The sequence below is a fragment of the Takifugu flavidus genome, chromosome 1 (genome assembly GCF_003711565.1).
Source record: "Takifugu flavidus isolate HTHZ2018 chromosome 1, ASM371156v2, whole genome shotgun sequence".
NCBI classification, from domain to species: Eukaryota; Metazoa; Chordata; class Actinopteri; order Tetraodontiformes; family Tetraodontidae; genus Takifugu; species Takifugu flavidus.
In genome coordinates, this window is record NC_079520.1 from 26,990,674 (window position 1) to 27,002,376 (window position 11,703).

Consider the following 11,703-nt stretch of genomic DNA (forward strand, 5'->3'; position numbering starts at 1 on the left):
TGGGGTGTCTTTGGAGAGAGTGAGTGAGTGTCTTTGGAGGTAGGTACCTCGAAGGATGTTTCTGGGGTGTCTTTGGAGAAAGTGAGTGAGTGTCTTTGGAGGTAGGTACCTCGAAGGATGTTTCTGGGGTGTCTTTGGAGAAAGTGAGTGAGTGAGTGTCTTTGGAGGTAGGTACCTCGAAGGATGTGTTCTGGGGTGTCTTTGGAGAAAGTGAGTGAGTGTCTTTGGAGGTAGGTACCTCGAAGGATGTTTCTGGGGTGTCTTTGCAGGTAGGTACCTCAAAGGATGTTTCTGGGGTGTCTTTGGAGAAAGTGAGTGAGTGTCTTTGGAGGTAGGTACCTCAAAAGATGTTTCTGGGGTGTCTTTGGAGAAAGTGAGTGAGTGAGTGTCTTTGGAGGTAGGTACCTCGAAGGATGTTTCTGGGGTGTCTTTGGAGAAAGTGGAGTGAGTGAGTGTCTTTGGAGGTAGGTACCTCGAAGGATGTTTCTGGGGTGTCTTTGGAGAAAGTGAGTGAGTGTCTTTGGAGGTAGGTACCTCGAAGGATGTTTCTGGGGTGTCTTTGGAGGTAGGTACCTCAAAGGATGTTTCTGGGGTGTCTTTGGAGAAAGTGAGTGAGTGAGTGTCTTTGGAGGTAGGTACCTCGAAGATGTTTCTGGGGTGTCTTTGGAGAAAGTGAGTGAGTGAGTGTCTTTGGAGGTAGGTACCTCGAAAGATGTTTCTGGGGTGTCTTTGGAGAAAGTGAGTGAGTGAGTGTCTTTGGAGGTAGGTACCTCGAAAGATGTTTCTGAGGTGTCTTTGGAGAAAGTGAGTGAGTGAGTGAGTGAGTGTCTTTGGAGGTAGGTACCCCGAAAGATGTTTCTGGGGTGTCTTTGGAGTGAGTGAGTGAGTGAGTGTCTTTGGAGGTAGGTACCCCGAAAGATGTTTCTGGGGTGTCTTTGGAGAAAGTGAGTGAGTGAGTGTCTTTGGAGGTAGGTGCCCCGAAAGATGTTTCTGGGGTGTCTTTGGAGAAAGTGAGTGAGTGAGTGAGTGTCTTTGGAGGTACCCGTCGAAGGATGTTTCTGGGGTGTCTTTGGAGAAAGTGAGTGTCTCTGGAGGTAGTACCTCGAAAGATGTTTCTGGGGTGTCTTTGAGAAAGTGAGTGAGTGAGTGTCTTTGAGGTAGGTACCTCGAAAGATGTTTCTGGGGTGTCTTTGGAGAAAGTGAGTGAGTGAGTGTCTTTGGAGGTAGGTACCCCGAAAGATGTTTCTGGGGTGTCTTTGGAGAAAGTGAGTGAGTGAGTGTCTTTGGAGGTAGGTACCCCGAAAGATGTGTTTTCTGGGGTGTCTTTGGAGAAAGTGAGTGAGTGAGTGTCTTTGGAGGTAGGTACCTCGAAAGATGTTTCTGGGGTGTCTTTGGAGAAAGTGAGTGTCTCTGGAGGTAGGTACCTCGAAAGATGTTTCTGGGGTGTCTTTGGAGAAAGTGAGTGAGTGAGTGTCTTTGGAGGTAGGTACCCCGAAAGATGTTTCTGGGGTGTCTTTGGAGAAAGTGAGTGAGTGAGTGTCTTTGGAGGTAGGTACCCCGAAAGATGTTTCTGGGGTGTCTTTGGAGAAAGTGAGTGAGTGAGTGTCTTTGGAGGTAGGTACCCCGAAAGATGTTTCTGGGGTGTCTTTGGAGAAAGTGAGTGAGTGAGTGTCTTTGGAGGTAGGTACCTCGAAAGATGTTTCTGGGGTGTCTTTGGAGAAAGTGAGTGTCTCTGGAGGTAGGTACCTCGAAAGATGTTTCTGGGGTGTCTTTGGAGAAAGTGAGTGAGTGAGTGTCTTTGGAGGTAGGTACCCCGAAAGATGTTTCTGGGGTGTCTTTGGAGAAAGTGAGTGAGTGAGTGTCTTTGGAGGTAGGTACCCCGAAAGATGTTTTTGGGTGTCTTTGGAGAAAGTGAGTGAGTGAGTGTCTTTGGAGGTAGGTACCTCGAAAGATGTTTCTGGGGTGTCTTTGGAGAAAGTGAGTGAGTGAGTGTCTTTGGAGGTAGGTACCCCGAAAGATGTTTCTGGGGTGTCTTTGGAGAAAGTGAGTGAGTGAGTGTCTTTGGAGGTAGGTACCCCGAAAGATGTTTCTGGGGTGTCTTTGGAGAAAGTGAGTGAGTGAGTGTCTTTGGAGGTAGGTACCTCGAAGGATGTTTCTGGGTGTCTTTGGAGAGAGTGAGTGAGTGTCTTTGGAGGTAGGTACCTCGAAAGATGTTTCTGGGGTGTCTTTGGAGAAAGTGAGTGAGTGAGTGTCTTTGGAGGTAGGTACCTCGAAGGATGTTTCTGGGGTGTCTTTGAGAGAGTGAGTGAGTGTCTTTGGAGGTAGTAGGACCTCGAAGGATGTTTCTGGGGTGTCTTTGGAGAAAGTGAGTGAGTGTCTTTGGAGGTAGGTACCTCGAAGGATGTTTCTGGGGTGTCTTTGGAGAAAGTGAGTGAGTGAGTGTCTTTGGAGGTAGGTACCTCGAAGGATGTTTCTGGGGTGTCTTTGGAGAAAGTGAGTGAGTGTCTTTGGAGGTAGGTACCTCGAAGGATGTTTCTGGGGTGTCTTTGCAGGTAGGTACCTCAAAGGATGTTTCTGGGGTGTCTTTGGAGAAAGTGAGTGAGTGAGTGTCTTTGGAGGTAGGTACCTCGAAAGATGTTCTGGGGTGTCTTTGGAGAAAGTGAGTGAGTGAGTGTCTTTGGAGGTAGGTACCTCGAAAGATGTTTCTGGGTGTCTTTGGAGAAAGTGAGTGAGTGAGTGTCTTTGGAGGTAGGTACCTCGAAAGATGTTTCTGAGGTGTCTTTGGAGAAAGTGAGTGAGTGAGTGAGTGTCTTTGGAGGTAGGTACCCCGAAAGATGTTTCTGGGGTGTCTTTGGAGTGAGTGAGTGAGTGAGTGTCTTTGAGGTAGGTACCCCGAAAGATGTTTCTGGGGTGTCTTTGGAGAAAGTGAGTGAGTGAGTGTCTTTGGAGGTAGGTGCCCCGAAAGATGTTTCTGGGGTGTCTTTGGAGAAAGTGAGTGAGTGAGTGAGTGTCTTTGGAGGTAGGTACCTCGAAGGATGTTTCTGGGGTGTCTTTGGAGAAAGTGAGTGTCTCTGGAGGTAGGTACCTCGAAAGATGTTTCTGGGGTGTCTTTGGAGAAAGTGAGTGAGTGAGTGTCTTTGGAGGTAGGTACCCCGAAAGATGTTTCTGGGGTGTCTTTGGAGAAAGTGAGTGAGTGAGTGTCTTTGGAGGTAGGTACCCCGAAAGATGTTTCTGGGGTGTCTTTGGAGAAAGTGAGTGAGTGAGTGTCTTTGGAGGTAGGTACCTCGAAAGATGTTTCTGGGGTGTCTTTGGAGAAAGTGAGTGAGTGAGTGTCTTTGGAGGTAGGTACCCCGAAAGATGTTTCTGGGGTGTCTTTGGAGAAAGTGAGTGAGTGAGTGTCTTTGGAGGTAGGTACCCCGAAAGATGTTTCTGGGTGTCTTTGGAGAAAGTGAGTGAGTGAGTGTCTTTGGAGGTAGGTACCTCGAAGGATGTTTCTGGGGTGTCTTTGGAGAGAGTGAGTGAGTGTCTTTGGAGGTAGGTACCTCGAAAGATGTTCTGGGTGTCTTTGGAGAAAGTGAGTGAGTGAGTGTCTTTGGAGGTAGGTACCTCGAAGGATGTTTCTGGGGTGTCTTTGGAGAGAGTGAGTGAGTGTCTTTGGAGGTAGGTACCTCGAAGGATGTTTCTGGGTGTCTTTGCAGGTAGGTACCTCAAAGGATGTTTCTGGGGTGTCTTTGGAGAAAGTGAGTGAGTGTCTTTGGAGGCAGGTACCTCAAAAGATGTTTCTGGGGTGTCTTTGGAGAAAGTGAGTGAGTGAGTGTCTTTGGAGGTAGGTACCTCGAAGGATGTTTCTGGGGTGTCTTTGGAGAAAGTGAGTGAGTGAGTGTCGTTGGAGGTAGGTACCTCGAAAGATGTTTCTGGGGTGTCTTTGGAGAAAGTGAGTGAGTGAGTGTCGTTGGAGGTAGGTACCTCGAAAGATGTTTCTGGGGTGTCTTTGGAGAAAGTGAGTGAGTGAGTGTCTTTGGAGGTAGGTACCTCAAAGGATGTTTCTGGGGTGTCTTTGGAGAAAGTGAGTGAGTGTCTTTGGAGGTAGGTACCTCGAAAGATGTTTCTGGGGTGTCTTTGGAGAAAGTGAGTGAGTGAGTGAGTGTCTTTGGAGGTAGGTACCTCGAAGGATGTTTCTGGGGTGTCTTTGGAGAAAGTGAGTGAGTGAGTGTCTTTGGAGGTAGGTACCTCGAAAGATGTTTCTGGGGTGTCTTTGGAGAAAGTGAGTGAGTGAGTGTCTTTGGAGGTAGGTACCTCGAAAGATGTTTCTGGGGTGTCTTTGGAGAAAGTGAGTGAGTGAGTGTCTTTGGAGGTAGGTACCTCGAAAAATGTTTCTGGGGTGTCTTTGGAGAAAGTGAGTGAGTGAGTGTCTTTGGAGGTAGGTACCTCGAAAGATGTTTCTGGGGTGTCTTTGGAGAAAGTGAGTGAGTGAGTGTCTTTGGAGGTAGGTACCTCGAAAGATGTTTCTGGGGTGTCTTTGGAGAAAGTGAGTGAGTGAGTGTCTTTGGAGGTAGGTACCTCGAAAGATGTTTCTGGGGTGTCTTTGGAGAAAGTGAGTGAGTGAGTGTCTTTGGAGGTAGGTACCTCGAAAGATGTTTCTGGGGTGTCTTTGGAGAAAGTGAGTGAGTGAGTGTCTTTGGAGGTAGGTACCTCGAAAGATGTTTCTGGGGTGTCTTTGGAGAAAGTGAGTGAGTGAGTGTCTTTGGAGGTAGGTACCTCGAAAGATGTTTCTGGGGTGTCTTTGGAGAAAGTGAGTGAGTGAGTGTCTTTGGAGGTCCCTCGAAAGATCTTTCTGGGGGTGTCTTTGGAGAAAGTGAGAGTCTTTGGAGGTCATCTTTGGAGAGAGACCCCCAGAAAGACTGCCAGAGACCCCCGCAGAGACCCCCCAGAGAGACCTCCAAAGTGACCCCCAGAGAGACCTCCAAAGACACCCCCAGAAAGTCCCCCAGAAAGACCTCCAGAGAGACCCCCAGAAAGACCCCCAGAGAGACCTCTAAAGTGACCCCCAGAGAGACCTCCAAAGACACCCTCAGAAAGACCCCAAAAATACCCCCAGAGGCCTCCCGAAAAGACCTGTGTGAAATGCGGGAGAACAGGGTGAGAGAGCCGCAGAAAGGGAGGATAAAGAATGGTGGAGGATGAAGGCAGAGAAGACGGAGAGGAGCAGAAGAAACGGAGGGGGAGAATATTTGGAGTATTAACGGATCTAACTGTGACAAGAAATAACTTGCTAGGAGATGGACGAATTGACGGAAGTGATTCATCAAGAAGAGGAACTACACTCAGCAGAGAACGCTGAGTCAGCTCAGAGCTGGGGGACTCTCTGGAGGACTTTCTGGAGATCTCTCTGGAGATCTTTCTGGGGGTCTTTCTGGGGGTCTCTGCGGGGGTCTTTTTGGAGATCTCTGTGGGGGTCTTTCTGGAGGTCTCTCTGGGGGTCTTTTTGGAGATCTCTGTGGGGGTCTTTCTGGAGGTCTCTCTGGGGGTCTTTCTGGAGGTCTCTCTGGGGGTCTTTTTGGAGATCTCTGTGGGGGGTCATTTCTGGGTCCCTACAACTCTCAAACTAGAAAAAGAGACCAGAGGACTCAGAATTACAGGTCAGTAACAATACAAATCACATGATCATAAGTTCACTGACTGTAAAAGAAGAGATCCAGATGATCCAGGAGATTCCTTCCTAAATCTGTCTCCTACATCAAGCTGGGGCCCAAAGTGAGGCAACAGAATCAACCAGGATCAAACAACAAACTAATTCTGATCAGTGGAAATATTATCTGATGAAATGAACAGAGAACAATAACAAGGTTCTTCCATGACAGGAATTCGGACACATCGCACGCCTTCATCAAGACAAACCAGTTCAAACCGACTCCGTGTTGTGGAACAGCCTCTGGGATCCACCAGTATTCCCAAAGAGATCAGTGGGATGGCGACGGCGCCGCAATATTTCACCACAAATATGGGAATTCCTCTGTCAGTCACCCAGTTTCAAACGTCTCCAGCAACAGTTGGGGAGACGGAGCAGCGCGACGCTTCGTCTCATTCAGGCCACCAACAGCTTTTCCTCTCCCGTCTCCTCCCATCAGTCCGGTCTCACCAGAACGGGCGGCGGGTCCTCCCACCTCAACCAAAACCCCTAAAACTCCACAGGAAAGGACGTTCACGCGGAAACCAAGTACCACAAGGTGACCGTGAATCTCATATCCTGGTCTGTTTATTCAAAGGGGATTAAAACGGCATCATGACGGTTTCGGCCGCGACGTTTTTAAATATTTCGAAGAAAAGATCTTAAAACCGGACAACGGTGCAACCGAATCGGAGCCACAATCATAAGCTCTGCCCACTCGTCCGTCTTTCATACAGAACTCTGAACCATTCTGTGACATTATGGTGATCAGCTGATGTCTTATTCATGCTGCGACATCAGGAGAGGCTGTGGCTCCGCCTGGATCACCAAGACGATCCCGGCTCCCTTTCCTTCTGCTCCCTCCTCGGCTAATCTCCCTCCACACTCTCCGGGGGTATCGGCAGGGTAACAGGTGCCCGATGCAAAACAAAGGTGCAAATTCAACTGGGGAGAGGAAAAACCAGCGGCTGGACGGACGGACCTTCAGACCCCCCTTCCCGCATGAAGACTTCAACATCAACAACGTTTAAATAGCCTCTAACTTGTGTGTCGGAAATAAACCAATAAATAAACAAAAGGAAATCTTTCCTGTTGTCCCGAAGCCAGATGAGCCGGCTTGTTGCGTTCTTTTACCTTCTTCTTGCGATGAGCCTTCCCTGGAGCCTTCTCTTTAACCTCCTCGCTCATCTCAGCAGCTGTAACAGCGACTGTGTGTGTGTGTGTGTGTGTGAGTCCCTACTCTGAGCTTCCCCAACTCCCTCCATCTCATTCTCTCTCTCTTTCAAACACACACACACACACACAGACACACACACACACACACACAATCTACAAGTGAGAGTGCAGCAAACACTCATGCTTGCACAAACAAGCACGGACGCACACACCCACACACACACTGAGGAAATGGAATAGTAATGATAACAACTCACCATATTTCAACTGTCCTTTTCGAAACTCTGATTTTAATAGAGCATTTCAGTCGACACTGACACCTGCTGGCCACGACTCGCAATCGCAACTAATTACCGAGCATTCAGACAAATTGTTGCATTTCCTCTCTAAATATAAATATACAGTATGAGAAGACAAATTATGAATAGAAATATTACCACTCTACTGGTAGGTAAAAGCAGAAAACTAAAGTCAGCCTGTCCTATCAGAGTAAAATCATTTTACATAGTTTCATTTCGTGCATTAGAAAGCAGCAGCACGGTGGTGTGGTGGGTAGCACTGTTGCCTCACAGCAAGAAGGCTCCGGGTTCGATCCCCGGTTGGGGAGGGTGGGGACTTTCTGTGTGGAGTTTGCATGTTCTCCCTGTGCCTGGTTTCTCTCCGGGTACTCCGGCTTCCTCCCACAGTCCAAAGACATGCTTAGGCTAATTGGAAACTCTAAATTGCCCGTGAGTGTGAGAGAGAATGGTTGTTTGTCTATACGTGTTAGCCCTGCGATTGACTGGCATCCAGTCCAGGGTGTACCCTGCCTCAGCCCATTGTGCTGGGATAGGCTCGAGTGAGTGAGTGAGTGAGTGAGTGAAAGCACTTCTGCTTTGCCAGATTGTTTGTTTAATATCTGAAATAATGATTTACTGCCTGTGATTCAGCACAAACTACCCCTGAGCCCAGGGTTTTTGCTCTACAAAAAGAAACAGCAGCTCAAAGTCACTCAGTGTTGGTTTTCTTCAGAAAGATCACCAGAGAGAACCCCAGAACGAGACCTCCAAAGTGACCCAGAGACCTCCAAAGTGACCCCCAGAGAGACTTCCAAAGTGACCCCCAGAGAGACCTCCAAAGACCCCCGCAGAGACCCCCCAGAGAGACCTCCAAAGTGACCCCAAGAGAGACCTTCAAAGAGAACCCCAGAAAGACCCCCGCAGAGACCTCCAAAGACACCCCCAGAAAGTCCCCCAGAAAGACCTCCAGAGAGACCCCCAGAAAGACCCCCAGAAAGACCCCCAGAGAGACCTCCAAAGTGACCCCCAGAGAGACCTCCAAAGACACCCTCAGAAAGACCCCAAAAATACCCCCACAGAGGCCTCCCGAAAAGACCTGTGTGAAATGCGGGAGAACAGGGTGAAATGCGGGAGAACAGGGTGAAATGCGGGAGAACAGGGTGAGAGAGCCGCAGAAAGGGAGGATAAAAAATGGTGGAGGATGAAGGCAGAGAAGACGGAGAGGAGCAGAAGAAACGGAGGGGGAGAATATTTGGAGTATTAACGGATCTAACTGTGACAAGAAATAACTTGCTAGGAGATGGACGAATTGAGGGAAGTGATTCATCAAGAAGAGGAACTACACTCAGCAGAGAACGCTGAGTCAGCTCAGAGCTGGGGGACTCTCTGGAGGACTTTCTGGATGACTTTCTGGAGATCTCTCTGGGGGACTCTCTGGAGATCTCTCTGGGGGACTTTCTGGAGATCTTTCTGGGGGACTTTCTGGGGGTCTCTCTGGAGATCTTTCTGGGGGTCTTTCTGGGGGTCTTTCTGGAGATCTTTCTGGAGATCTTTCTGGGGGTCTCTGTGGGGGTCTCTGCAGGGGTCTTTTTTTGGAGGTCTCTCTGGGGGTCTCTGTGGGGGTCTTTTTGGAGATCTCTGTGGGGGTCTTTCTGGAGGTCTCTCTGGGGGTCTTTCTGGAGATCTCTCTGGGGGTCTCTCTGGGGGTCTTTTTGGAGATCTCTGTGGGGGGTCATTTCTGGGTCCCTAAACTAACCAAGTACCACAAGGTGACCGTGAATCTCATATCCTGGTCTGTTTATTCAAAGGAGACTAAAACGCCATCATGACGGTTTCGGCCGCGACGTTTTTAAATATTTCGAAGAAACGATCTTAAAACCGGACAACGGTGCAACTGAACCGGAGCCACAATCTTAAGGGCTTAAGCTCCGCCCACTCGTCCGTCTTTGCAAATTCAACTGGGGAGAGGAAAAACCAGCGGCTGGACGGACCCTTCAGACCCCCCTTCCCGCATGAAGACTTCAACATCAACAACGTTTAAATAGCCTCTAACTTGTGTGTCAGAAATAAACCAATAAATAAACAAAAGGAAATCTTTCCTGTTGTGCTGAAGCCAGATGAGCCGGCTTGTTGCGTTCTTTTACCTTCTTCTTGCGATGAGCCTTCCCTGGAGCCTTCTCTTTAACCTCCTCGCTCGCTCATCTCAGCAGCTGTAACAGCGACTGTGAGTGTGTGTGTGTGTGTGTGTGTGTGTGTGTGTGTGTGAGTCCAAAACAGATGATGTTGTTTTTAATCCAGCATGGATGGACGGAGTAGAGCGGAGCGGCAGCCGCTCTCGCCAAGCGCAGACACCAACTCAGTCAGTCGCTCACACCCACTTTCACACTCATGCTCACACAAACAAGTGTGCACGTACATGCGCACACACACACACACACACACACACACACACACACTCACACAGGGAGAGGAGCCAACGAGACTGCCCAGATTAAGCAAAGGAGACACATTCGAGCTCTTTCCTGCTCTGAGCAGCTCCAACTCCCTCCATCTCATTCTCTCTCTCTCTCAAACAACACACACACACACCACACACACACACACACACTCTACAAGTGAGAGTGCAGCAAACACTCATGCTTGCACAAACAAGCACGGACGCACACACCCACACACACACTGAGGAAATGGAATAGTAATGATAACAACTCACCATATTTCAACTGTCATTTTCGAAACTCAAATTTTAAGCGCATTTGGGTCGACACTGACACCTGCTGGCCATGACTCGCTATCGCAACTAATTACCGAGCATTCAGACAAATTGTTGCATTTCCTCTCTAAATATAAATATACAGTATGAGAAGACAAATTATAAATAGAAATATTCCCACTCTACTTGTAGGTAAAAACTAAAGTCAGCCTGTCCTAGAGTAAAATCATTTTACAGTTTCATTTCGTGCATTAGAAAGCACTTCCGCTTTGCCAGATTGTTTAATGTCTGAAATAATGATTTACTGCCTGTGATTCAGCACAAACTACCCCTGAGCCCAGGGTTTTTCTCTACAAAAAGAAACAGCAGCTCAAAGTCACTCAGTGATGGTTTTTTTCTTGTTTTTGTCCTTTACTAGAACAGAGTGTACCTGAAGCCAGAGGTAACATGAAACTATATTTGCTAATATTCTACTGATAATGGCTTTGTGGTCACATGAGCATAGCCAGAAAGTGTAACAAGAGCAGGAGTTTACAGGAAGTAGAGATTAGTAAAGACCGGTGGCTTATTAATGGGATCCAGAGACAAATAGAATCTATTTAAATGGGCACAGTAGAGACAAGAAGGACAGATCAGAGGAAAGACGGCAAAGAAGGCGTCCACCTCTAAATATAGCTACATGTTTATACTGCGAGACTTGTGCGATACATTCCACGCCGCAGCGACGGGTGTCACATGCAGCCTTGCAGCAGACAAAACACGCCGCTTCTGCCGTCCCCATTGGTCGGTTTCAGGGTGTGCGGCCTGCGCACGCCGGCAGAGCGAGAGTCAACCGCCGTCCTCCCCGTGGACGCTAGAAATTCCTGACACAACAGCACAAACGGCACCGTCCATCCCAAACCCCGACTGGAAAACCCAGTTTTCCTGATCCACCAGGTTTGGCGTGGCGGTTCGCCAGTGCCAACACCGTCCTGGACTTGTGTGTGCTTGTCAAAGTCGCAGCGAGGACAGGCCCCTGCAGCCGCCGCCATCGTCAAACGGATCGGTCGAGTTTCGAGTCACAACGAAGCGTGCGGCCGGTGGTTTCGGCACTCTCACATCAGCACTCTCAGACGCTGATGTGAGCTAATGACCAGAGAGGAGGCGACGGCCGGGCCGGCACAGGAAGAGGCGGTTATCTGGCATCCCGGGATGTTTATGCAAGTCGAGCTGCGTGATAAGATCAGCGTTTAATGACACGACGGCAGAAAAGCAAAGACACGAAAAGTGTCCCACTTCTCCGGCGTTCCTGCACATCCCTCCTCTGGTCGTCGCATCTGCACGCAAACATAAAAACATGAGCTAATAGTCTCATATTTGCTCGTAGCTAGCGTGTTAGCAAGAGAACGCTTCAACGTCCCGGCGTGTGAAGGAGCGTCACGTAAAAGGTTAACCACGGCTCGTAAAGAGCGTCTCTTTCATCGGAAACGCTTGAGAAAGAGCAGACGCACCAACGGCGGTCACAACGAGCCCGGACTTTCCAGCCCAGAGCTGGATTTACAATCAGTCTTTGTCTGGGGACCAGAGCGCTCGCACACACTCATGGTTGTAAAAAAAGAAGAAAGAAAGAGAGACGGGGGGGTGCAGTTCCACACCTAAAATGGCTTCATCACCAACTGCGCAGAGACGGGAGCGGAGCCGCATCCCGGCTCGCCCCCTCGTACCAACCGCTCCACCCCGTAAACAACCGCCGTGCTGCAGTCAGGCCCGGGCCGCCCAGTGTGCACGGCCCCTTTCAGGCAGTGCAGTGCAGGGGTAGAAGAGTCAGGTGCATCATGGGAAACAGGTGAACCATCAGCTGGGCGAGAAAAAAAAAGGAGAAAGGCGAG

At 49.1% G+C, this 11,703-nt stretch overlaps 1 protein-coding gene across 3 annotated transcripts in view; it reads right to left on the bottom strand.

Annotated features, from left to right (window-relative positions):
• Positions 1-11,703, bottom strand: part of LOC130534578 (ankyrin-3-like) — a 79,547-nt gene that overhangs the window by 65,831 nt on the left and 2,013 nt on the right. The window contains exon 1 of one of the 3 annotated variants that reach the window (XM_057049022.1): positions 6,803-6,883. The exons of the other annotated variants lie outside the window; for them this stretch is intronic. Within the exon in view, the coding sequence (XP_056905002.1) occupies positions 6,803-6,856 (54 nt within the window). The 5' untranslated portion in view covers positions 6,857-6,883. Of the gene's footprint in view, positions 1-6,802; positions 6,884-11,703 lie in introns of those variants that run through there. 3 annotated transcript variants of the gene reach the window in all.